General features: G+C 45.9%; 1 protein-coding gene across 4 annotated transcripts; it reads left to right on the forward strand.

Annotated features, from left to right (window-relative positions):
• The first annotated feature begins 1,915 nt into the window (after nucleotides 1-1,915).
• On the forward strand, nucleotides 1,916-27,016 carry LOC125511166 (NEDD8-activating enzyme E1 regulatory subunit AXR1-like). Of its 4 annotated transcripts, none has more exons than XM_048676464.1 (14): nucleotides 1,932-2,142; nucleotides 3,022-3,194; nucleotides 3,457-3,620; nucleotides 4,864-4,974; nucleotides 5,136-5,215; nucleotides 5,317-5,467; nucleotides 5,559-5,652; nucleotides 16,935-17,023; nucleotides 17,509-17,582; nucleotides 17,688-17,850; nucleotides 18,827-18,912; nucleotides 26,023-26,106; nucleotides 26,195-26,390; nucleotides 26,502-27,016. In XM_048676464.1, exons 1-14 carry the CDS (start codon nucleotides 2,069-2,071, stop codon nucleotides 26,583-26,585), a joined length of 1,623 nt encoding a protein of 540 aa, XP_048532421.1. In that variant the 5' UTR covers nucleotides 1,932-2,068; the 3' UTR covers nucleotides 26,586-27,016. The 4 variants fall into 4 exon arrangements, with proteins under 4 accessions (XP_048532424.1, XP_048532421.1, XP_048532422.1 ...); XM_048676465.1 differs by having other exon boundaries at nucleotides 26,210-26,390; XM_048676466.1 differs by having other exon boundaries at nucleotides 26,234-26,390.
• Nucleotides 27,017-27,920: the final 904 nt, after the last annotated feature.

The following is a 27,920-nucleotide window of genomic DNA, read 5'->3' on the forward strand; positions in this document are numbered from 1 at the left end:
GTTTGTGACGACCTTACAAGAATGGTGAGGAATTTTTATTGGGGATCAGCGGATGGTAAGCGTAAAGTGCATTGGAAAGGGTGGGATCATCTACTCCAACCCAAAGACAGAGGTGGTGTTGGCTTTCGGGATTTCCGGATGTTTAATCAAGCTTTGCTAGCTCGTCAAGCATGGCGATTACTAACAAAACCGGAGAGCATGTGTGCCCAGGTGCTTAAAGCGAAGTATTATCCTTATGGCAAGTTGGAGGATACGGTTTTCACAGGTAATGCATCCTCATCTTGGCAAGCTATCAGCCATGGTCTTGATATGTTGAAAAAAGGGTTGATATGGAGGGTGGGAAATGGAAGGAGCATCCGGATTTGGAGGGACAATTGGATACCAAGGCCGTTTTCGTACAAACCTATTTCCCTACAGGGCCGATGCCGCATTCGTTTTGTTTCTGACCTTCTTAATCCCAATGGGTCTTAGAAGGTAGATTTACTGCAGCAGCATTTTTTGAATGCAGATGTGATTGAGATAATGAAAATACGGGCGTCTCATAGGTTGGACGAGGACGTGATCACTTGGGGGCCGAGTAAAAATGGAATTTTTTCAGCCAAGTCAGCTTATCAGTTTGCTTTTCATGAAGTTCATGGTGCAAATTTGGCTTCTAGCAGTACTTCGAGCTCTGGGGGGAGAAGCTGCTGGAAACTTATTTGGAAGAGTAATGTGCCGCCGACGATCCGTAATTTTGCTTGGCGAATGGCGACGGATGCCCTCCCAACATGGAAGAACAAGAACAAAATTGGTTTGGAAACGATAAGTGGCTGCCCGGTGTGTGGAACGGAGGTAGAAGATAATTTCCACCCGTTCTTAAGGTGCCAACGAGGCAGGGATTTGTACAGAGAAATGTCTAAGGTATGGAAACTGCCAGCAATGGATTCCTTCGTGAACACTGGTAAGGAATGGCTCCTTCATGTGCTCGACCAGTTATGTGATATTGATCGTACTAAAGTGTTGCTCATCTTCTGGAGGAGTTGGTATGTGCATAATGAAATTGTACATCACAAGCCAGCGCTGGTCATGGAGTCCTTGGTGAGTTTTTTGAGGAGATATCTGGATGAATTAATTGACATCAAGTTAAATTCGGAGATGGATCCAACGAAAGGAGAGGGATATATATCTTTTGATCAGCATGTTGGGGCGGCGATCACACCACAACAAGCAATATCTCAAGCTAGATGGGTACCGCCTGCTAATGGCTGGATCAAATTGAATGCTGATGGCTCGTTTGTAGCAAGCGATGATGCTGGTGCTGGTATGATTCTTCGAGACAATGAGGGCAAGATCATCTTCTCGACATATAGATCATTATTTTCTTGCAGAGATCCACTAGAAGCTGAGCTATGTGGGATCATGGAAGGATTATCACTTGCCATACAAAGGTCTAATTTGCCTGTTGCAATTGAATCTGATTCAAGTATGGCAGTATCCTTGATATCTTCTATTACTTATGTACCCGTGCCTAAAACAAAGCTAGTGATAGTTTAGCTAGCTTTGCTCGAGTTGAGGGGCAAACTATGACTTGGCTAGGGTCTGGGCGAGAGGAAGTCTTGGGTATTGGGTATTTCCCTTGATGATTGTAAGGACATTGTCATTTGAGTAATACAAGTGTTCCCGCAAAAAAAGGAAGCCCACGCTGACTTTGTTGCTGTTTGATTTTTTTTTTAAGAACATGCTGCTTTTTTTTTGAGAAGGAAGAACATGCTGCTGTGATGATGATGAGTGATGTAAGCTCGAATCGGGCCTTCCTGTTAGCCTTCTGGGCCAGGCCGACACAAGCCTAGTAGGAGAATTGGAAATTGGGCCAGGATGGGCTTTGCGGAGAATTTCTAGCTGGTCCGACGCAACAGTACGGAAAGCGAATAAATGCCCTTCTCCTCCTGGCTCCGCACTTCCACCTCCGCTCCTCGCTTTATTCCACGGGGGCGCCGGAGAGGAGGCGGCGAGGCGAGGCGAGGCGGAAACCACCACACCCACACAGTGAAGAGACTCCGCCTCCGCCTCCACCTCCGCCTCCGCAGCCATGGCCTCCGCAGCCATGGCCGCCGCAGCCGTCGCCACCGCCGAGCCCAAGACCAAGTACGATCGCCAGCTCAGGTAACGCGTCGGCGCCCTCCTCCCCACCCTCGGCCGCATCTCCGCGTGACTGGCGGAATTATGCTCTCCTCTCGGGCCCGGTTTCCGTAGGGGCGGTGTGTGGTCTAGGGTTTTATGCTTCCGCTGTGATTCGGCCAGCGGGCGGCCTGAGCTGCCCGAGGGAAGCGGGTGCCCTGCTTCTAGATTCGAAGGCCGCGGGCCTTGCATTGCAGACGGGGTGGCTGTTGCTGTTCCGGATTTTGGAAGCGCTGCTTGGGTTCTGATTGGAGCGAGTGTTTGGCTGCTGGTTCAGACGGCACTACTTGTTATGTTTATGATGATGTTCAGAACTTCAGATGAGTCGTGCTTACATGGGTGGTTCGAGTTCCTGTGCATATGCTAGTACAATAACATGTTGACTGTCCACTACATTTGTAGCTCTTTTGAACTGCATCCTGGCAATTGCTTGTGACCCAGTTGCAGGCAAAGCTAAGGTGTTAAACTGTTAGTCTGAACATTGTCAGCACATCACAACTGTTAGTTCTAACCTGCCCCCTTGTTTAATCTGCACGGAATTTTGAAATCGAGCTATTTGGAACCAGCAATTCAGCTTATCCAAACCTAATTATCCATGACATCAGGATAGCAACAACATTTACTGATACAAATCTTTGGTGCTCATCAGTGCAAACCAAAACCATAATTCATGACAGTATTTAGTTGATAGATTTAATATGACCCACATTATATTGTATGGCCTTCTGCCCTTCACTTTTTCTCAATAATGTCTTACAATAGATGTTCATTATTATCTGCTCAAGTTTCTCCCTACAAAAGCTTATGATGAACGAACATGTACATATATTGAAAGCTACATGGTCTTGTAAATATGAAGTACAGGATATGGGGTGATCAAGGACAGGCTGCACTTGAGAAGGCTAGCATATGCTTGCTTAACTGTGGCCCTACCGGAACTGAAGCGCTGAAGAACCTTGTGCTTGGAGGAATAGGGAGTGTTACTGTTGTTGATGGCTCCAAAGTCGAACCGTCGGACCTGGGAAACAATTTTTTGTGTAATGCGAATATGCGATGCTGTTCCTTCTGTTCCTTAAATTCATTTCCATAAAAGTGATACTCCCTCCGTTCCTAAATATTTGTCTTTTTAGAGATTTCAAATGGACTACCACATACGGATGTATATAGACATATTTTAGAGTGTAGATTCACTCATTTTGCTTCGTATGTAGTCACTTGTTGAAATCTCTAGAAAGACAAATATTTAGGAACGGAGGGAGTAGAATTCATATTTACTGAGTGCTCTGTATTTCTGTTCAGTGGATGAAGAGTGCTTGGGTCATTCAAGAGCAAAATCTATCTGTTCTTTCTTACAAGAGCTCAATGATGCTGTGAAAGCCAAATATGTCGAGGAGTCTCCAGCGACAATGATAGATACAAATCCTTCCTTCTTTTCCCAGTTCACTGTTGTCATTGCTACACAGGTATGTGTTTTGATATACTCTTAACATAAGCTGCAAACACAGCGATTCATTTGCTGATGCTTTCTGTATAGTTTTAGCTGAATGAACACTTGTGTTTTTTTTAAGCCAAAAAATTGAAGTGATGAAAATCTTGGATTGTAGATTAGACGGTTTGTACGGTCAGGGTTATGCATGAGATGTATATAACTGAATAACCTATGTAGCTTATTTTCTATTACAAATAGTTGTACGGTGGGAAAGAAGTGAATACTTTTGTATATTTAATAGTAAAGCATTTTTAAGCTGGGAAATATATGGATCATGGTGGGTGACTACCTGAAATGCCTATTTCATATTAGAGAATTAGATGATTTGAGCCTGTGACCACAGATGTTAAGCAGTGTTTTCAACCTGCCATGGTAAAAGTTGCAACAAGTCTTTTGTTTTTTGAGGAAATAAATTGAAGTTAGATAAATAAATATATTTATCCTCTCACATTGAATCTCACATGTTTGGAAAGCAATGCTACATTTATTTGCAACTTGATTAAGAAAAAAAAGTTGGTCAAACAACCAAATATATATTTGGAAGCTGTTCGACCAAACAGGGTTACCATATTCCAGTGTCAGATAAGTGTCCGCTTAAGGTGAATTGGCATGACACTTTATCTAGTTATATGCAATATGTTACCATAATCCAGTGTCAGTCTGTCAGATAAGACTTAAAGTGACCGCTTAAGGCGAATTGGCATGACACTTTATCTACTTATGCAAATATGTGAGTGAACTTCTCATAACATAGTGGTCTCAAGAAAATTGTTACTAGTAAATCTCCCGACCCATATAGTTACTGGAATTTTCATTTGCGCCAAAATTTCATTGCACTATGCCCAATGCAAAATAAATAAATAAATAAATGCAGGCTTCTGAGTTAGCATTAAATTAACATTTCTCTTAATGTTCCCTTAAGGATCTACTAACTGCTGTGTGCATAAGAAAATATATGTTGTGATCCACATACTACATATTTGGCCGTGTTTGCAATTGATTATTTATTGAATAGACTGATGATTCAAATGTTTGGTATGTTGTTGTTAGTGGCAAACCTGTTTTCAGTTTACTTCTCCTGTACTTTTGTGAATGTAGATGGAAGAAGAGTTTCCTAGTTTGCCGTTGAAGTCTTTTAGCCAATTTCTAGCAAAACTCTATATGCAGTGTTCCACTCTCAAACTAACTCACTAATACCAAAGTTTTCACTACTGCAGCTTCCTGAGAGTTCTTTATTGAAATTAGATAGTATCTGCGGAAGCGCAAATATTGTTTTGGTTGCTGCGCGTTCATATGGTTTAACTGGCCTTGTCAGGGTCAGCATCAAGGTACTTAAGCAGGACTACTTCATACATGAGCCTTAGTTTGTATGACTTGTTAACGTTGTTTGGTAGTTAATTATGCTCTGGGAGTCTAACCATCTTGGGAGAGTCCTGGGCCAAATCATTTTGAGAAAGTTGACCTTTTTCCTTGTGATTTGTTATTATAGGAGCACTGTGTTATAGAATCAAAACCAGACCACTTCTTGGATGATTTACGATTGCACAATCCCTGGACTGAACTCAAGCAGTAAGAATGTATTCATATCTTGATTGTTCACAGAACAAGTTGCATGATAATTATTTCATTCTCAACGAAATATTTGCTGCCGACTTGCTATTGGCTTTCAGATTTGCAAAGTCAATTGATATATGCGACAAGGATGCTGTTGTGCACAAGCATACTCCATACATTGTTATCCTTGTGGGGCTTGCAGAAAAATGGGCAGATGCGCATGATGGGCAGTTACCTTCGACCAGGCAAGAGAAAAGGGAATTTAAGGTACATGTTTTTTGTTTTGTTTTGCTGGCCGAACAATTGAAAATATTTCTAGGAGTTTCTGATTATTGACAAAAGCTACTGTTTTTGGCAGGACCTAATTCGAGCCCATATGCTTAACGTAGATGAAGACAATTACAAAGAAGCAGTAGAATCTTCATACAAAGTCTCGGTAACTCCAGGAATCAGTGAGTTGATTTATATAATTGCTTTCGTGAATGTAACTTTAACATGATTCACAGCTTACTTTTCTTAGTACCATATGACAAAACTACTTGAATCACTGTGACGCTACCGAACTGTGGTCTACATATATAATTAGTGTGACCTATGTGCCCCCACAACCTGTTCATACTAAGCATTTACATACAGTTTGCATTCGGATTAGTAATGGTATAGGCCTCTTCCAGCCCATCGGTTGTGTTAAAGTATACTTGTGTATGGTTGATCTGTATAGGAATGTTATCACCCACTGAATATTGTTGTGATTCGGTTAGGATCTCCCTTGGTCTCCAAGGCTTGTAACCCTATATAATTTTAACATATTGGTTGGCGCCCTAGGTGTGGCGTTTTGGCCTAAACACAATCGTTTACTTGTTATCAATTTCCAAACCACGACTCTCCATTCGATCTCCACCACACCATCGCCATGTCCACCGCACCAGGGACCAGCCCTTCCCTTGCCACCCATACCCTCCCCGCCATGATCAACTCCACCATCCGCGCTCTCATCTCCGTCCCCATGCCCGCTTCTGCCTCACCGGCGGTGAACGTGGCTAGCGTTTGCACCCACGTGCTAGTCACCCTCGACCTCCACACCTCCAACTTCTCAAAGTCGTGAATGTTGATCCGTATTCTCCTCTGCAAGTATGCCTCCTTCCCCACGTCAACACCACCACCGTTGACGCTGACCGCACCCCAGATTGGACTCATGAGGACTACATTGTCAAATCATGGCTCTATGGCTGCATCTTCAATGAGATCCTCGACATCATCATGGCGGAGGACCAGACGACTCAAGAGGCATGGACGCTCATCACCAATCTCTTCCTTGACAACCAGATGACACGTGTCGTCTAACTCGAGGCGGAATTTTGCGGCCTTTTGCAAGGTGAGCTCCTTGTCACCGTGCACTGCCACCGCCTCAAGGCTCTCTGGACGCCCTCGGGGACGCCAGCACTCTCGTCTCGGATCAAACGCTCGTCCTCAACTGTCTCCGCGGCCCCAACACTCGCTTCTCTGACATCACCACCATCGTCACCATGCAAAACCCGCTCCTGTCCTTCGCGCATACGCGCTCCCTCACCTTGCGTGAGACCCAGCTCGCCAACTCCACAGAAACCAAACCGCTCTCTACGGCTGCGCCCCCTCCCATGGCTCCGGCAACTCTAGCAACAACCGCGGCTTGGACCACGGTGACGGGAACCGGAGTTACAACAACTACGATGGTGGTCACCATGGTGACAACCGCAACGGCGGCGGTAACTGGTGCAAGAAGAATGCTGGCAGCAACCAGCTCCGGCGGAGGAAGTTCCGGAGGCAACCGGAATGGCGATGACGATGGCAACACCTAATGTGGAGCTTCTCATACGGTCGGTCCATGGGTGTGTTTCAACCCATACACGGGCTAGGCCAAGCAACCTCAGGTGCCCCCGACGATGCGACCCAAGAGCGGGGTCGGCCTGCTTGGCCCCCGGCGCTGGCGATGCCCCTTGCCCAGGCGTTCACCTCGCTCGCTCCTCTGTATGGTCAAGCCCTTGGCACCAACCCGCCACCGACTCCCGGCTACAATGGCGCCTCAACTTGGGATTGCTCTGCTCTCATGGCAGCCCTAAGCAACGCAACCACTCCATCAACTGTCGGTGAGTGGGCCATGACCGCGGAGCCACTGCACACATGGCTTCTGACCTCAGTATGCTCCACAATCTTGTTCCTGCCTTTCCTTTCTCCCTTGTCACTGTGGGTAGGTTCCATGCCGCCCATCTCTCATATCGGCCATGCATCCATACCTACTTCCGCTCGCACTCTCTTTCTTAACAAAGTTTTTCTTGTTCCTTGTATTGGCAAAAATCATCTTTCTTTTCATCGTTCCACTATATTGTTCAATAGAGTTTGACCCCTTTGGCTTTTCTGTCAAGGACCTTCGCACCAAGGCCGTGATCCTTCACTGCAATAGTCATGCAGATCTCTACATCTTCCCATCTTCGATCATCAATCACCACGCCCATGGACTCCTCACCACCACCTCCACCGACCTTTGGCATCGTTGGTTAGGTCACCCGGGTCGTGACACTATGTCACAACTACATAAGCAGTCTTTTATTCCATGTAATGTAATAAAGTAGCCTCACATGTTTACCATGCTTGTCAACTTGGTAAACATGTGTGATTGCCTTTTGCTAGGTCTACATCAAAAAGTGTTAAACGTTTAAATTAGTGCATTGTGATCTTTAGACTTCTCTTATCTTAAGTAACCTCGATTTAAAATATTATCTCATTATTGTTGATGATTTTCCTGTTAGGGAAATATGCAACTTGATATTACTAGGAGGCCAAAGGCATCATATATACATGTACAAGAGAATGCCAAGAGGCTAGAATACAAAAGGCCAAAGGCCAACATCAATATAACTCTAACACCCCCCCTCAAACTCATGGTGGATCTACAACACTGAGTTTAGAGAGGTGAAATCCATGCTGCGCTCTAGTCTGGGCCTTCGTGAAGAAGTCTGCTAGCTGTAACTCGGAAGGCACATGCTGAAGACCAATAACATGATCCTGCACAGCAGCGCGCACATAAAAGGCATCAACACCGATATGCTTGGTAAGCTCATGCTTTACCGGGTCCCGCGCAATACTGATAGCACCTGTACTGTCTGACAAGAGGGTGGTAGGTGTAGTAACAGAAACACCAAAATCCTCCAGTAACCATCGTAACCAAGTCACCTCTGTCGTCAGAAGAGCCATAGCTCGCAACTCGGCCTCTGCACTCGAATGAGAAACTGCAGTTTGTTTCTTCGTCTTCCAGGCAATAAGAGAACCACCAAGAAAAACACAGTAAGCAGAAAGTGAAATACGGTCCGAAGGATCACTAGCCCACGTAGCATCCAAATAGGCCCGGGGCTGTAACGAGCTGGAACGGGGGAAAAAGAGACGACGAGAGATCGTGCCACGAAGATAGCGTAGAACACGAAGAAGGTGACTATAGTGAACTGAAGTGGGAGCAGAAACAAACTGACTCAGAATATGGACAGGATACGAGATATCCGGACATGTGACAACAAGATAGACAAGACTCCCAACAAGATGACGATAACGCGTCGGATTGGACAAGGGCTCCCCATCAGAAGCACGAAGGTGAAGATTGAGCTCCATGGGAGTCTCAACAGTGCGCTCATCACTAAGAGCCGCACGAGTAAGAAGATCTTGGATATACTTTTCTTGGGAAATATAAAAGCCATCAGAGGTGGATGAAACCTCAATCCCAAGAAAGTAACGAAGAGGACCAAGATCAGACATAAGGAACTGCTCACTGAGGCGGGCCTTGACAAAGGCAATGTACTCAGAATCGTCGCCAGTGATGATCATGTCATCAACATATAGAAGAAGAAGAGTCCTACCACGAGCAGAAAGGTGGACAAACAACGCTGGATCATGAGCACTGGGCAAAAAACCAGCGGCAGTCACCACAGAGGCGAAGCGCTCAAACCAAGCACAGGGGGCTTGCTTAAGGCCATAAAGAGAGCGGCGAAGACGACAAACCATGCCATCAGGAACAAAATACCCAGGTGGCGGCTGCATATAAACCTCCTCACGCAACTCACCATTTAGAAAGGCATTCTTCACATCAAGCTGAGACACAAACCAATGGCGAACAGAGGCCACGGCAAGAAGTGTACGGACAGTGGTCATATGGGCCACGGGAGCAAAAGTCTCATCATAATCGTGACCGTGCTCTTGCTGAAAGCCACGAGCCACAAGGCGAGCTTTATAACGCTCAAGAGAACCATCAGAGCGGGTCTTTATCTTATAGACCCACTTACAAGTGATGGGACGAACACCAGGAGGAAGAGAAACCAGATCCCACGTGCCGGTGCGCTCAAGAGCAACAATCTCCTCTGCCATCGCAAACTGCCATTCAGGATGCACAATAGCATCTCGATAAGAAGTCGGCTCAAGAACAGTCGAAAGACCATAGCGAGAAGGAGAATATCGGTCAGGGGGTGGACAAGGACGAGAACGAAGACCATAAGTCGGCTGAGAGGAGGAAGACGACACACCAGAAGTAGAGGGCACATCAGTAGACTCATCCACAATACGTGGACGTCGAGTATAATGAAAAGGAAAGGAGGGAAGAGGTGGAATCACTGAAGACGGAGACGGGGAATGTATCGTCGAAGGTGGAGAAGGGGAAGGTATCGGTGATGAAGGTGGAGAAGGTGAAGGTATTGATGATGAAGGTGAAGAGTCATCTGACGAGAAGAAATCATAGGAGAGGACGGTGTCGAATCTGGAACCACGGGACGAGGAGTAGGAATACTGGGCACAGAGGGAGGTGTATCCGGAAACGTAAGAAAAGAGATATCCTTTGTGGAAAAGGTCGGGGAGGATGGACGCAGGTAGAAGGGACGAGACTCATCAAAGGTCACATCCCGAGAAATACGCATCCGACGACCGATGGGATCCCAACACCGATAGCCCTTATGCTCATCACTGTATCCGAGAAATACACACTCAACGGACTGAGCGGTCAGTTTGGTGCGTTCACGAGGGGCAAGTAAAACATAGCAAAGACAACCAAACAAGCGAAGCGCCGAATAATCAGGAGAGCGACCAAAAAGACACTCGAGAGGAATGCCACCCTGTAGAGCAACAGATGGCTGAATGTTAATAAGATACGTGGAAGCGGTAACAGCCTCAGCCCAGAAGTGAGGCGGAAGAGAGGCGGCGATCATCATCGCACACGCTGTCTCAAGAAGGTGACGATGCTTGCGCTCAGCCACACCATTCTGAGCATGAGCACCAGGGCAAGAGAACTGAGGAAGAGTACCTTGCTCAGCAAGGAATCCTCGCAGCGCATGGGAGATATACTCACCAGCTGAATCTGCGCGAAAAACACGAATAGGGGTGGAAAACTGGGTTTGAACCATGACAACAATTTTTTTGTATATAGATAAGACCTCACTACGAGAAGACATGAAATAGATCCAAGTGTACCGCGAAAAATCATCTATAAAGATAATATAGTAGCGGTGACCCCCTTTTGAAGCAAAGGGAGCCGGACCCCAAACATCAAAGTGAACGAGGTCAAAAGGGCGCTCCGACACCGACTCACTGTGAGGATAGGGTAGCTGAATCTGCTTACCTAGCCTACAACCCAGACAATCCAACGAAGCGTTACCGGAGACAGACCCCAGAACATCGCGATGAACCAAAGACGAGAGGCGAGAACCACATAAATGGCCAAGACGATGATGCCACTGCTGAAAAGAGCTGGTAGATGCAGCAACTGGGGCTACGAGACTGGCAGCGGGGGCAGCGGAAGGAAGACGTAGCCAGTCAAGCTCCCAGAGACCATCAGAGCGTCGAGGGCCAGCACCAAGTAGAGCGCCCGTGCGACGATCCTGGACGGAACACAAATCAAAGTCGAGGATGACCCTACAATTAGAGTCAACAATCTGACCACCAGATATGAGCTGCATGGTAAGTCGAGGAACATGAGCGACAGAGGGAACATGAAATGAAGAAGTGCTAAGAGTGCCTCGACTAGCTACAGGGAGGGGAGTGCCATCAGCCGTAAGAACACGAACAAGATACTCAACAGGTCGAACAGAGGTCAAAGTGGAAGAATCATAGGTCATATGAAAAGATGCTCCAGTATCAAGAATCCATGGGGATGTACCTGAATGAGTAGAAGGTGGTTTCTCAGTGCCAGAAGAGTCAGTCACAGAACCTGCAGAACTTGTCGGTGAAGAATCCCAAGTAGCAAGCAGAGACTGCAACTGCGCAATCTCACGAGGAGACAGGGACATGGCGGAAGTGGTCGAGGTAGAGCTGTATGTGGAAGCCACTGGGGGAGCCGACATGGAGCGATCACTGTCGTGCGCGGAAGCGGCGAGAGTCGACGCAGAGCGATCACCGCCGCGCGCGGAAGCTGCGATAGGAGTCGATGTAGAGCGGTCACCGCCGCGCGCCGAAGCCGCGAGACGAGTCGACGTAGAGCGGTCACCGCCGCATGCGAAAACCGCGATAGGAGTCGACGAAGAGCAGTCACCGCCACACGCGGAAGCCGCGAGACGAGTCGACGAAGAGCGGTCACCGCCGCGAGCGGAAGCCGCGAGACGAGTCGATGTAGAGCGGTCACCGCCGCACGCGGAAGCCGCGATAGAAGTCGACGAAGAGCGACCAACACAACCAGCAGAAGACGCCATAGGTGACAACGTCACAGATGGACGAGCACCAAGTACCGATCGACGATGTATGTGCGAGACGGGGTCAATATAGGGAACACTGTCGAAAATCACCGAATAGGGAGGGCAAAAGACCAGTCCACACGAGAGCATTTTTTTTCTCTTCTTTTCTTTTCTTTTTTTTAGGGACAAGCAGCACAACTCTCAGTCGACAACCGAAAGAAGTAAGCCGAACAGGATAGGCCAATCACGGCCTCACGGCGGCCCACCAGCAGCCCAAATCAAGCTGATCGATCTCAGTCACGGGCGTGGAGGTACGCACGCAGATTGGTCACCCGAGACCAATGCAGTCCACGCACTTGGCGAGCGGAAGAGATGTCGGGGATCAGATGGAGAGGCAGGGCGGCTCGATCCGGCAGGGGGTAGCAGGTCCAGCCGGAGACTAGGCGGCATCAAGCGAAGACCTGCAGGACGGATGGCCAAATCCTCACGCGGCTGCAGCGGGCCTTTACGGGATAGGAGCAGCCGAACGAAGGAATCGGGGCAGATCGGGAGTCCCCTGGCGGCAACTGGATCGAGACGGGCCACAGGGAAGGGGTGAGCGACGCCGAAAGCAACGACGAGCGCGAGATGGATGGAAAGCACCAGTTGCTTGTGCGAAAAAAAACCTAGAGCTCTAATACCATGTTAGGGAAATATGCAACTTGATATTACTAGGAGGCCAAAGGCATCATATATACATGTACAAGAGAATGCCAAGAGGCTAGAATACAAAAGGCCAAAGGCCAACATCAATATAACTCTAACATTTCCCACTACATGTGGACGTTTCCTTTATGTTGAAAATCCGTCGCCGCTGCCTATGCTCGTACACAAACGCGTCGTTGTCGCCATGCCGGCCGATAACGTGACCGAGTTTCTCAACTCCATGATCACTTCTTTGTTCACCTCCCATGGCATTCAATTTCGCCTTTCATGCCATACACCTCCGCGTAGAACAGCAAGCCCGAACGAGCCATCCGCACACTTAACGTCACACACACACACACACACACACACTTCTCTTTCAGTCATCCCTGCCACCCTTGTATTGTGTCGAAGCCTTGGCAACAACCACTCACCTCGTCAACATCCGTCCCTCCCAACCAATCGAGTTCGCCATGCCCTACATTCGTCTATACAACACCCTGCCCAACTACGGTGCCCTACATGTCTTTCGCTGCTTATGCTACACAAACTAATCCGCCATCGCCAAACATAAATCGCACCTCGCTCTTTTGCTTGCGTTTTCTTGGCTACCCTAGTAACCACAAAGGATACCATTGCCTTGATCCTGAAACACGCCAGGTCATCATCTCCCGCCATGTCGTCTTTGACAAAACCATGTTTCCCTTCTCACACTCACTTGACCGGCCACCTAACACCCTCGCCGCGCTCGATTTCCTCATCGACCTCGCTGCAACGCAAGACCTGCTAGCACCCACTCTGCCTGTTATGCATAGGCATCCGCCACCCGCTATGCATGGCGGCCCTTGCCTTCGCTCGCGTCGTCACCGCAGACGCCACACAGCCTTGTTGGGCCTCACTCTGCCCCATCGTATCCCATTCCTTCTCCCGGTCCTTCGACCCCTCCAGGATTGCCAATCACCCCCGTCTCGCCTACAACACCGAACTCCCCTCCTTTCAGTTCAAGTGAACCATTGCCACCAGTCGTTATTCATCGGCCACCCTCTCCCTCTAATACTCGGACCATGGCCACTTCTGCAAAAAAGGCCCCTTCTAGCCCGTCGATCATTTGAACCTAATGGCCTCCCATTCCACTCCCTCTATTCCTAAAACACACCGGGGTGCTCTGAATGACCCATATTGGCACCATGCCATGCACGATGAGTTTCAGGCCCTTGTTACCGACGAGACATGGTTACTTGTTCCACGTCCTCCTTGTGCTCATATTGTTTCATGGAACTGGATCTTCAAGCACAAATTCCACTTCAATGGCAGCCTTGCTGGCTACAAGGCTAGGTGGGTGGTGCGCGGCTATTCTCAACAGCCGGGCATCAATTTCAACGTGACGTTCAGTCATGGCGTTAAGCCAGCCACGATATGCATCATCTTCAGCCTCGCGGTCTCGCGGGCATGGCTGATCCACCAGCTCGACGTCAAGAATGCCTTCCTACATGGCAATCTTGACGAGGAGGTCGACTCTCAGTAGTCGCCTGGTTTTGTCGACGTTTGGTGCCCCGACTACGCCGCCTGCACAAGTCGCTCTATGGGCTTAAGCAAGCGCCACACACATGGTACCATCGGTTTGCCCTCTTAGCACACAACCTCGGTTTTGTTGCATCAAAATCGGATGTCTCCTTGTTCATATACAAGCGTGGCCAAGACCTTGCCTACAAGCTCTTGTACGTGGATGATATTATCATCACCACCTCCAATGCGTGTGGCGCTCATAAGATCACAATGCACTCATTGAAACGGTTTGACACTTTTTGAAGTTGACCCAGCAAAAGACAAGCGCATGTGTTTACCAAGTTGACAAGTGTGGCAAACATGCGAGGCTGCTTTATTACTTGGAATAAATGACTGCTTATGTAGTTGTCACGTAGCGTCACGACCCGGTTAACCTAACCGACGATGCCAAAATTCGGTGGAGGTGGTGGTGAGGAGTATATGGGCGTGTTGATGACCGAAGACGTAGAGATCTCCATAACTATTGCGGCGAAGGATCACAACCTTGGTGTGAAGGTCCTTGATAGAAAAACCAAAAGGGTCAAACTTTATTGAACAAAGGTTATGAAGAGTGAAACGATGAATAGAAAGAAGATTTTTAACAATATGAGGAACAAGTAAAACTTTGTTAAGTAAGAGAGTGGAGCGGAAGTAGATATGGATGCATGGCCAGTATGAGAGATGGGCAGCGTGGAACTGATGGCCATGATGAAGGAAGGAGGGAGAGGCGGGAACAAAATTGTGGAGCATATACCGGGGTAGGAGGCCATGTGTGAAGTGGCTTCGTTGTCCATGACCCACTCATCGACGGTTGATGGAGTGGCCACATTGTTCAGGGCCGCCATGAGCGTGGAGCAGTTCCAAGTCGAGGCGCCATTGTAGCTAGGAGTCAATGGCTGGTTGGTGCCAAAGGCTTGACCATGCAGAGGGGCGAGCGAGGTGAACGCCTAGGCACAGGGGGCATCGCCGGGGCCGTGGGCCAAGCAGGCCAAGTCGCATCGCTGGGGGCGCCTGAGGCTCCTGGGCTTGGCCCGTGTATGGGTTGAAACACACCCATCGACCGACCATAGGAGCGCTGCGGCGGGTGTTGTCATCGCCGCCGCTGTTTCGGTTGCCGTCGGAACTTCCTCCGTTGGAGCTGCTGTCGGCGTTCTTCTTGCGCCAATTACTGCCGCCGTTGCGGTTGCCACCATGGTGACCACCGCCGTAGTTGTTGCCGCTCCGGTTCCCGTCGCCACGCTTCAGGACGCGGTTGTTGCTGGAGTTGCCGGAGTCGTAGGAGGGGGCGCCGCCGTAGAGAGTGGTTTGGTTTCCCACCGCCTTGGAGTTGGTGAGCTGGTTCTCACGTAAGGTGAGGAGGGAGTGCACATGCGCGAAGGACGGGAGCGGGTTTTGCATTGTGACGATGGTGGTGATGTAGGGTTGAGGCCGCATAGATAGTTGAGGACGAGCGTCTGATCCGAGACGAGAGTGCGGACGTAGCCGAGGGCATCCCGAGAGAGCCTTGAGGCGGTGGCAGTACGCGGTGACAGAGAGGTAACCTTGCACAAGCCCGCGAAATTCCCCCTCGAGGTAGACGACACATGTCATCTGGTTGTTGAGGAAGAGGTTGGTGATGAGCATCCACGCCTCTTGAGCCGTCTGGTCCTCAACCATGATGATGTCGAGGATCTCATCGGAGATGGAGCTATAGAGCCATGACCAGATGATGTAGTCCTTGCGAGTCCAATTTAGGGTTTGGTCGGCCTCGATGGCGGTGGTGTTGATGTGGGGAAGGTCATACTTGTCAAGGAGAACACGGATCAACATCCGCCACTTTGAGAAGTTGGAGGTGTGGAGGTCGAGGGTGATAGGCACGTGGGTGGGACACTAGCCACATTCGCCGCTGGTGAGGCAGAATCGGGCATGGGGGGCGGAGATGAGTGCGCTGGTGGTGGAGTTGATCGTGGCGGGGAGGGTAGGGGTGGCGAAGGAAGGGTTGGTCCCTGACGCGATGGATATGCCGGCGGCGTGGTGGAGATTGAAGGGAGGATCATGGTTTGGAAACTAATATCAAGTAAACGATTGTGTTTAGGCCAAAATACCACACCTAGGGGCGCCATCGTATTAACATTGTATAGGGTTACAAGCCTTGGAGACCAAGGGACATCCTAACCAAGTCACAAAATATTCGGTAGGTGATAACATTCCTATACAAAACTATACTTTAACAGTGTCACATAATTACTTAATCATAACATGAAATGGTTTGTGGATTTACCTAGTTATCTACTTCAGGCCTTCTTAAAGCAAAGCAGTGGGAGATGTGCCCACATCGGTTTCTTTTGAAGAATAAGAACTTATCTGCTTCAGGCTTTGTTCTAGATATTGTGTGATTGCTTGGTATTAGTGATTTGAGATGGTTGGTCGAAGGTAACCTGCTTTGTTATAGTGTATTTGAGTACTATCTGACTGTCCTGTAAAAATTAACAATATTGTCACCTGGTGTTTCTTGTCAGTTTGAACTGTATATGAATACCGACTCACTTGCTGTTCTCTATCCTGTCTGTACAAAGGCGTGGGTGTCAACTGTATATGAACACCGACTCACTTGGCTGTTCTCTATCCTGTCAGTACCCATCTGATGGTAGCACGCTAGATGTCACTTAAATAATGTTAGTCATGTGCCATCTGAAATGATTTATTACATTAATTGTTGGAAAAAAACTGTCTTCATGATTTACTCTGAATAGTATTATTTCCGGATGATATGTGTTCTGTTATTTATTTGATACAGGAAACACAGCTATGCAGAATTGAAAATTCTGACCCATGACCGTTTCTGCTAGGTAATGAAATCCGTCAGATAATTGATGATAACTCCTCTGAAGTCAATTCTTCTTCTTCAGATTTTTGGGTTTTAGTGTCTGCTTTGAAGGTATCTTCATTATGATTTGCAGCATAGTAGATATGATAGGCCGTGCTACTTTAATACTCTGTTATATGAAATAGCAGCCGTTCTTGATACTCCTTGATGTTGTTGACACAAGTTCAGAGAACTGTTTTTTTTGTGTGTGTGTGTGTGTGTGTGTGTGTGAACTGTAAGAGTTCAGAGAACTGTTTTTTTTGTGTGTGTGTGTGTGAAGTGTAAGCATCAGATGACAGGTAGTTTATAACTTGTTTTTTATTGGGTAAAGCCAAGCTAAAGCCATGTATGAGTTGTGTTATACTGAGAGGACTCATTTAGTAGAGCAATAAGCCTATATGCGTGAAATGTGGGGAGCTGTTTAAAAAATTGAATGTGAAGTGATGAACTATTCACATACTACTGTTACCTGCTGAATCATTTCACGCATCTTTCATTTCTCTTTCTTACCATGGTTTCCATTTCTTAAGTTGCATTGCCTTCTTTCCATTTTACAGGAATTTATCCCAAATGAGGGCAATGGTGAGCTACCTCTCGAGGGAACAATACCTGATATGACATCACTTACCGAGTCAGTTTCTTGCGACACTATCATCCCTCAGGTTCAAGTTTGTTGGCATGACTGTTTCTTTTATTGCATGAATTTTATTAAGTATTTGCTTTCTGACCAATGCAGGTATTATGTAAGCCTACAAAAGATTTACCAAGCTAAAGCTGAATCCGATTGTCTTGCCATGGAGCATCGTGTGAAGAGTATTTTGAAGCGAATTGGTAGAGATCCTGAATCTATTTCAAGAGCATATATCAAAACATTTTGCAAAAACACTAGAAAACTCAAAGTAAGATGCTTTCTTCAGGGGCATATATATTCGCAACTTCTTTTTAGTGATTGCTATCAGTATATCTTATTGCATGATTCCCGTATGATTGTGATAGATAATTCAGTTTGGTGATGGATAAACCTTATTTTAATTTATTTTCCATGCAAATGATGTGTCAATTACTGCTCACTCATTTGAGAGTAAAATGCACAAGACATTTAAGTCTTTTATTGGCAATGCAACTCTTCTGATTTAAATTTCTTGTTGCAAGTGCTGACTGTCGGCAAGTTTTAATCAGTTTAGATTGGTGCATACTAAATACATGAATGTTGTAGAAGATGCTCAAAAAGCCAACCATTCTTATGGGGCTCTGTTATTTATCTTGATATTGCTTGCTACTGGTTTTATCTTAAATGTTGGTTTGCAAATTTTTAGAGTTTGCTGGTATGCAATTCTTTGTAGCTCAAGTATGAAAGTTGTTTTTCTGAAATTCTGCTAATTCTTTCGGGTTTCTTTGAGCCACCTGACAGCGGATGTGCTCGTGTCCACCTAATAAAGGGAAATCTTAGTGAGATGACTTCGAGGCTAGCCTTGTAAGGATAGTTTTTCATTTCGGAAGAGACAATACAACCTGTCATCTGCACTTACATATTAGCCAACTCAAATGCCAATATCCATTTCTGAGCCTGGGCTCATATGCACCAGGTGAACAGAGGTAATCCCGTTTCGTAGCTGTACATGTAGACGAAAAATCTGTCCAGCCTATTCGGATCCGTGAGGCTTCGCCTAAACACCCAAGTCATGCTCTTTCAGTTTTGCTTATTTGAGTGATCATGTAAGTTTTTAATAATAAATTTGCAGCTTACTGCATATGTGGGGGACTTTTTGTGATGATATTTCAATATGGTTTCTTTGGCAGAAGAATCTGCTCTTTCCCCTCGTGTCTTTTGCGTTAACTATATGTGCTCATTGTTGAGTGGTTTCTGTTCTCTAGGTCTGTAGATACCGCAGTATGGAGGAGGAGTTTAGCTCTCCAGTCCTATCTGAAGTTCAAAAGTACTTCGCCGACGAAGACAGTTGGTCAGCATCTATTACTCTTATGTCCCCGTTTCATCTCTTCATATGTAATAAACACAGGAAATTATTATACATGTTCCACATTCCATGCTATTTATTACTCCATATTCTGTAACATTGTTAGTGTAGCGACCTGACCCGAATGGATCACGTCTACTGTGCTATGGTGTCATCCCTAGATCAGTAATGCTGACACCACACAGTACATCGAGGTTTTATAGCAGAGTTGCAATCACACACTTATTACATCGATGGCTCAAAAAGAATTACAATGAATATGGCTTAAGGCCATATAATAAAGATAACAGCGGAAGACTTGGAAGATAAATGGGTCCATCAACTCCAGCGGCATCACTGAGTATAGAACCACGACCTAAAATGCAATTTTTTGAAAACGCGCATTTTTCCCTATCCAAATAAAATGCAAATAAACACCGGAAAGCAAAATTGATCTATTTATTATATCTTCATTTTTCCTAAATTTGGGAAAGTCATATTATTCCCTCTCTCATATATTTTGACACCGGAAAAATTATTGAAGATAAAATAAATAAATCAAATGATCCTATTTTCAAAATTCGAGAGAACTCTCAAATATGAAAATAACGAAATCTCCAACTCTCTCCGAGGGTCCTTGAGTTGCGTGAAATTTCTAGGATCAACCAAAATGCAAGAAAATATGATATGCATATGATCTAGTGTATAACATTCCAAATTGAAAATTTGGGGATGTTACAAACCTACCCCCCTTAAGATGAATCTCGCCCTCGAGATTTGGGTTGGCTAGAAAATAGGTGAGGGTGGTCTTTGAGCAAATCTTCTTCTCTCTCCCAGGTGGCTTCATCTTCTGAGTGGTGGTTCCACTGAACTTTGCAAAACTTGATAACCTTGCTGCGAGTAACTCTACTGGCAACATCGAGAATCTTGACTGGCTTCTCCTCATATATTAGGTCATCCTTTAACTGAATCGCTTCTAATGGCACTGTATCTCTTAGCGGTACCTCCGCCATCTCGGCGTGACATTTCTTCAGCTGAGAAACATGGAATACATCATGAACTCCTGACAGTCCTTCTGGTAGTTCCAACTTATAAGCGACTTCTCCCATACATTTCACGATCTTAAACGGTCCAACGAAACGCGGTGCTAACTTTCCCTTAACTCCAAAGCGCTTAACTCCTCGAAGTGGGGATACTCGAAGGTAAATTCTGTCTCCGGTTTCGTAAACTGTCTCCTTGCGTTTAGAATCTGCATAGCTCTTCTGCCTGGACTGGGCTACCTTGAGCCTATCGCGAATCAACTTAACCTTCTGTTCAGACTCCTTAATCAAATCTGGTCCAAAGAATTGACGGTCTCCAATTCGTTCCATGATAACGGTGTCCTGCACCTCCTTCCGTATAAAGCTTCAAAAGGGGCCATCTTCAAACTGGTTTGGTAACTGTTGTTATAAGAAAACTTCGCATACGGTAAGTTTTCGTCCCAACTTGATCCATAATCTAGTGCACAAGCTCTCAGCATATCTTCCAAAATCTGATTGACTCTCTCGGTCTGTCCATCTGTTTGCGGATGAAAAGCTGTGCTGAACTCTAGTCTGGTTCCTAAAGTTTCATGCAACTGATTCCAAAACTTTGTGGTAAATTGGGTTCCTCTATCTGATACGATACTCCTCGGAACTCCATGCAAACAAACGATTCTAGTCATGTATATCTTTGCCAACTTAGCACTGGTGTAAGTGGTCTTAACTGGAATGAAATGTGCTACCTTCGTCAAACGATCAACTACTACCCATACTGAGTCATATCCGGCCTTTGTCCTGGGTAGTCCTGTGATAAAATCCATGCCTATCTTATCCCACTTCCATTCGGGTATCGGCAGTGGTTGTAACAATCCTGCTGGCTTTTGATGCTCTGCCTTTACTCTCTGACATACATCACAAACTGCTACATGTGCTGCAATATCCTTCTTCATTCCGGTCCACCAGAATGTTTCCTTTAAATCCAAATACATCTTGGTATTCCCTGGGTGAATCGAATATGGTGAATCATGTGCCTCCTGCAAAATCAACTTCCTGATCTCCGGGTCATTGGGCACATAAACACGGTCCTCAAACCATAAGGTATCGTGCTCATCCTCACGAAATCCCTTTGCTTTTCCTTTGCTAAGTTTCTCCTTTATAGCAGCAATCTCCTTGTCAGATTTCTGAGCCTCTCTGATCTTATCCATCAATGTTGACTGAATCTCCAATGTAGCTACCTTCGTTTTCTGCTAATTCCTTTGGTATTTTCCCCGTCACTAGGGTATTGACATGGCTCTTACGGCTCAATGCGTCAGCTACTACATTAGCCTTTCCGGGATGGTAATGCAATCTCATGTCATAATCCTTGATGAGCTCCAACCATCTCCTCTGTCGGAGGTTCAACTCCTTCTGAGTGAAAATGTACTTCAAACTCTTATGATCCGTGTACACCTCACAATGATTTCCAATGAGGAAATGTCTCCACGTCTTCAATGCATGCACTACGGCTGCTAACTCCAAATCATGCGTGGCATAATTCAACTCATGAGGCTTCAGTTGTCGTGATGCATACGAAACAACTCTCCCTTCCTGCATAAGCACTGCTCCAAGTCCTCGACGTGAAGCGTCGCAATACACCTCATAATCCTTGGTCTGATCTGGCAAAATCAATACCGGTGAGGTAATCAAACGTTTCTTTAACTCCTGGAAACTAACCTCACACTCCTCAGTCCATTTGAACTTAGTATCCTTCTTCAACAACTTCGTCATAGGCTTCGCAATTTTTGAGAAATTCTCAATAAATCTCCGGTAGTATCCTGCGAGTCCAAGAAAACTCCGGATCTCTCCAACTGTTGTTGGTGCTTCCCATTCAGTTACGGTCTCAACTTTGGTGGGGTCAACTGCTATACCTTCTTCGGATATAACGTGTCCGAGGAATCCAACTTCCTTCAACCAAAACTCACATTTGCTGAATTTGGCATATAACTGATGTTTCCTTAATTTCTCCAAAACCAAACGCAAATGTTCCTTATGCTCCTCTTCATTCTTTGAATAAACTAGGATGTCATCAATGAACACTACGACGAACTTATCCAAAAACTCCATAAACACTTTGTTCATCAGGTTCATAAAATAGGCAGGTGCGTTAATCAATCCAAATGACATAACGGTATACTCATACAGTCCATATCTTGTGGTGAATGCTGTCTTAGGTATGTCCTGCTCTTGAATCTTCAACTGATAGTACCGTGATCGCAAATCGATCTTGGAAAACACTTTAGTTCCTTGCAATCGATCAAACAGATCATTAATCATTGGCAGTGGGTACTTGTTCTTGATGGTTACTTCATTCAATCCCCGATAATCTACAACCATCCTTAATGATCCATCCTTCTTTTCCACTAGAAGTACGGGTGATCCCCAAGGTGAAGAACTTGGGCGAATGTAACCTTTATCCAATAACTCCTTAATCTGATTCTTAATTTCCACCAAATCCTTTACTGGCATCCGGTACGGTCGCTTCGATATTGGGCCTGTACCTGGCAATAACTCAATCAAAAACTCAATGTCTCTATCCGGTGGCATGCCTGGTAATTCCTCAGGAAATACATCAGGAAAATCCTTTACCACTGGTACTTCCTCCTGCACAACTCCTGATAAGCAATTCACTTGTGTCCTGTTTGGCACATGCCGGGATACATACTTGATCCTTCTTCCTTCTGGTGTGGTAAGCAAAATTGTCTTACTGGCGCAATCGATGTTTCCTCCATACATCGACAGCCAATCCATACCAAGAATCACATCCAGACCTTGGGATTCCAGAATAATTAAATCCGTTGGGAATACATGCCTTCCTATACTCAATGGTACTTGAAAACATCCTTGTCTGGCCATGTATTCTGCTCCTGGCGAGCTTACTAGCATAGGTGTTTTAAGAATCCTAGTGGGCAGGCTATACTTTTCCACAAATCCCCTTGATATGTATGAATGCGATGCACCAGTATCAAAAAGAACGAGTGCAGTAAATGACTTAACCAAAAACTTACCGATTACTACATCGGGCTGATCTTCAATCTCCTCCACATTAACGTGGTTCACCTGTCCCCTATTGAAAGGGTTCGGCTTCTTCCCAGAGCTTCCATTGCCATTTCCATTCTGGCCTTCAGGACATTCATTGGCATAATGTCCGGTCTTCGAACACTTGAAACAGGTGACTTGACTCAGGTCTCTCTTGGTTGGGGTTGATGGGGTTGTTCGGTTCTGGCCGTTGCTTACTCCATTCCCATTACCATTCTTGTGCCCATTATGGTTGTGCGAGCTACCTCCTCCATGGGTGTGCTGAAACTTAAATCCCGGTTTAGGGGTAAAACGGGGCTTCTGCTGGGCTCCAGAGTTATACTTCCCCTGTCCATACTTCCTCTTACGGTTCTCAATCTGCTGTTGCTTCCCTTCAATCATGATGGCACGATCTACCAACTCCTGGTAGTTGTTGAAACTTGCTACCATCAACTGCATGCTTAGTTCATCATTCAATCCTTCCAGAAACTTCTCCTGCTTGGCTGCATCCGTAGCAACGTCATCTGGGGCATAACGGGCTAGCTTACTAAACTCTTCCACATACTGGCCAACAGTCCTTCCTCCTTGGCGTAAGTTGCGAAACTCACGCTTCTTTATGGCCATAGCTCCTGCTGAAACATGGGCAGTGCGGAAAGCTTGCTGAAACTGATCCCATGTGACAGTGTCAACTGGGTAAGTGGCTGTGAAATTCTCCCACCATGCTGCCGCGGGTCCGTCAAGCTGGTGTGCGGCAAACTTCACTTTCTCACCATCCGTGCATCCTGCAGTGGTCAACTCCCTTCCTATCTTGCGGAGCCAATCGTCTGCTACTATCGGCTCGGTGCTACTAGAAAACACTGGCGGATTCAGCCTAAGGAAACGGGCTAAGTGGTCAACAGGTGGTGGTGGTGGTGGGTTGTTGTTGTTGTTCTGCTGATTCTGAACTAACATCTGCATCAATTGATTCTGCTGCTGGATCAACTGAGTGAGCTTCGGTGGAAATCCATTGTCACGTCTCGGAGGCATCTGAGGGTTTAGAAAAGACGAGAATTAAGAATAGAGGGGGTCTAAAGGGAAAACACTACCCATATGCACATGAGGCAAAAGCACACAATTCACTTCAATCAATCAAACAAGGGCTTACAAACGGTCTAACTATCGCAAAAGTGCTCGACTATAATGTGTTTACATGGGGGAATACTACTACTATCTGGTGGTCATCTAGAAATTTGAACCGGTGGAAGACTCCATGATATCTACTCCAGCTTCGTCGTCAAAGTCGGGTTCACTTGGATCCGAATCGGTGTCGTCGATGATGATGTAGTTGTCCGGACATGCGACGTACTCGTCTTCCTCCTGGGATGCTAACTTGCTCTTGAGTTCTTCAATCTCCTGCTTAAGATCGCAATTGTGCCTTGCTAGAGCTACGATCTCGTCCATGTAGTCCTTGCGTGTAGACTTTAGTTCTCCTTCTAGCTCGATGATCCTTGCCTTCGCATTCTTCAACTCTATCATGTCATTTCACATCTGGTTCTCGTGGCGTCGAATGTGCTGGTTTAACTCCTGGATGAAAGATGCAATGGATCTATCCTTCTTGGTGCTGACTAACTCCCATTGTTCATCACAGCGTCCGCAAATCTGGTAGATAGTGTCCTTGAGGTCTTCTTGATAAACTTCTCCAATGCGTCCTATGGTGATATGAGCTGCCATGCTCCTTCCTAGACTCCAGGTTGGTGCATTGAAAACACTATCTATGGGCTTCGTGATTGGCGCGAATGTTCTTCCCGGAACGTGAGCTTGAATCTTCCAGCGCTCCTCTTCAGGCAGAGTGGCGTTGAAGGTTCCCGTGAAGCTTGGTAATCCAATGTTCAGGTACTTGGTGACTTCCTTCGGGTGAAATCCAAAAGGTGTGCCTTCATCCGGTTGAGCGTACTTAATCTTCGCGTGCGTCATCCTAATAGAGTAGAAAAGATGAGGAGTTAGAAAATGAGAAGAGAAGGGTGATCTATGGCTTTAACTTAGTGGTCGTGTCCTACAGTCAGCGTGTGCTCTGATACCATCTCTGTAGCGACCTGACCCGAATGGATCACGTCTACTGTGCTATGGTGTCATCCCTCGATCAGTAATGCTGACACCACACAGTACATCGAGGGTTTTATAGCAGAGTTGCAATCACACACTTATTACATCGATGGCTCAAAAAGAATTACAATGAATATGGCTTAAGGCCATATAATAAAGATAACAGCGGAAGACTTGGAAGATAAATGGGTCCATCAACTCCAGCGGCATCACTGAGTATAGAACCACGACCTAAAATGCAATTTTTTGAAAACGCGCATTTTTCCCTATCCAAATAAAATGCAAATAAACACCGGAAAGCAAAATTGATCTATTTATTATATCTTCATTTTTCCTAAATTTTGGGAAAGTCATATTATTCCCTCTCTCATATATTTTGACACCGGAAAAATTATTGAAGATAAAATAAATAAATCAAATGATCCTATTTTCAAAATTCGAGAGAACTCTCAAATATGAAAATAACGAAATCTCCAACTCTCTCCGAGGGTCCTTGAGTTGCGTGAAATTTCTAGGATCAACCAAAATGCAAGAAAATATGATATGCATATGATCTAGTGTATAACATTCCAAATTGAAAATTTGGGATGTTACAGTTAGTTATCTTTTTGACAAATAATATGTCAATCTAGAACTAGCCAATTCATAATGCTGTAGAATTAGCATTTTTTTCAAGGCAATAAAGTATTTTTTTGTGGAGCTACTGTAATACGCGGACCTTGTGTTTATCTAGCGTAGCGGCATGAGTTTATTTCTTGTTAAAAGTAAATGTTCTTTCAGCACGCCATATTGCAAAATGCATTGCAAGTTTTGTGCACACATGGGTATATGTCTCATGATCATGCGCTTTGAATTGTGTGTGACTTTATGTTGGAGTTGTTAGCCTCTGGTTTATTTGCATTCCTTTTGTATTTTCTAAATCAGTTAGCTTCTCTAATAACAAGCAATTTTATTGATGCAGCTACGCAATGAACTTCTATGTTCTGCTACGTGCTGTTGACCGGGTTGCTGCCAGCTATAGCAGATTACCTGGAATATTCGACAGGTACATGAGAAAAATGTGCATTCACTTATGGTGATAATTATGATATCGTGCTTTTAATGTTGATCCTGTTTTTATAATACTGATAAAGCATTGGGTCCACTAGTGAGATTGTTGAGGATGTTCCTAGGCTGAAGGCGGCTGCTGTCTCGGTGCTGAGTGACATGGGTTTGAAGGGAGCATCCTTGTCTGAAGACCTGGTTACTGAAGTGTGCCGGTTTGCGGGTGCAGAGATTCACCCTGTCGCTGCCTTTATTGGCGGAGTGGCCTCCCAGGAAGTAATCAAGGTAGGGTATCCTTTCTTTGCTGAAATTTATCAACCAGGAGCATGTTGGTAGTATCTTGTGTGTGCCCGCGTGTTCCTTACTAATCGTGCTGTATCCACACCCCTTCTCCAGCTGGTGACCAAGCAGTTTGTGCCGCTGAATGGGACATTCATATTCAACGGAATCGATCTCAAATCTCAAGTCTTGGCCTTGTAACATGGCTTGTTATCTTCTAGAGCATTTTGGAACTGTCATCCAATTGGTTACACTTGAGTAGAACTGGAAGATTCTGCGTCACGGCCTTGGTGCAGTGAGATCATTCTGTCCATTTACTGGGATTTGGACTGGACTAAATTCCGTGCTGAGGTAGTGGTTTATGTGCTGGTTGGGAATCAGCTCGATATGAGTTTATGAAGCCATTTCCCCTCTCTTGTGCTGGTATGAACACCTCTACCGACCTGTTGGCAGTGGAATGTGAATTGGTGCCTATGTGAAGACTACCATGTCTTCGCGGCGAAGCAAATCTTGCTTACATCTTTGTGCCCAACATATACTTTGAAATAGTTTATTGTAAACAAAGCTTACGGTTGAGGCAGAGTCTGTTGATGATGAAACTGGCTAGTGCGTCACACTGGCATTGCGATTGATGACGCATGTTTCTTGTTGGGCAATGCAGTGTTGGACAAGGAAACAGTCCGCCTATCGACGGCCTAAAGCAAGATGCAGGTTACAGTCTGCCTACCGGCGACCAAGCATGCAGATTGCAGTGCACAAGTAGCACAAAGCAAATGTATTATGTGCACAAGTAGCACAGAGCAAATGGATTACGAGCTGCTTCAGTCGTTTAGTTACGTTACGTCTGCCTATTCATTCAGTTGTTTGGTTACTTTTTCATGGTGCAGTTGTTTAATTAGTACTCCCTCCGTCCGGAAATACTTGTCATCAAAATGGATAAAAAGGGATGTATCTAGACGTATTTTAGTTCTAGATACATCTCTTTTTATCCATTTTGATGACAAGTATTTTCGTATCCATTTTAATGACAAGTATTTTCGGACAGAGGGAGTACCAGTACTAGTACTTGGTAAAGGCATTTGCGCTGGGCTCGGTAGAGCACGTAAGCACCGACGTCGCCTCGCATGCATCTAGACTACAGGAGTATCTATTGGTCTACGTGCAGCCTCTGTCAGCACATGGGCAGATAGTGTTGCAATATGACAGTTAATTAAGCTCACTGTTTTACCCGAGTAATGCCTCCGGCAGTAACGTAATGCTGTACTCTCGATTGACCGATGGTGGCACCGCCGTGCCGCGTAATTTGGCCACTGCATGCAGAGTTTGTATCCTAGCACTCTGCCGTGTCCGTGTGCTCCTGAAATAAAGTGTGTGTACCCGCAAAAAAAGGAGTGTCCTTAGCGTATTCTCTATACCCTACCCTGGGAGCGAGCACAAGGTTTGCACACGCTTCTTAATTAGTCGGTGCAAGTTAAATCAAGCGAGCTTCTCTGTGAGTCTTGTTGGCTAAGACACTCTTGCTTGATGACCAATCTA

Source organism: Triticum urartu, chromosome 5 (genome assembly GCF_003073215.2).
Source record: "Triticum urartu cultivar G1812 chromosome 5, Tu2.1, whole genome shotgun sequence".
In the NCBI taxonomy this organism is placed as follows: Eukaryota; Viridiplantae; Streptophyta; class Magnoliopsida; order Poales; family Poaceae; genus Triticum; species Triticum urartu.

Bases quoted from the DNA above. Each gene is read 5' to 3' on its own strand.
- LOC125511166 (XM_048676464.1), top strand. From the start codon at position 2,069: ATGGCCTCCGCAGCCATGGCCGCCGCAGCCGTCGCCACCGCCGAGCCC. The intron at 3,621-4,863 runs GTATGTGTTTTG...TCACTACTGCAG, and splicing joins CTGTTGTCATTGCTACACAG to CTTCCTGAGAGTTCTTTATT. The intron at 17,583-17,687 runs GTCAGTTTCTTG...TGACCAATGCAG, and splicing joins GATATGACATCACTTACCGA to GTATTATGTAAGCCTACAAA.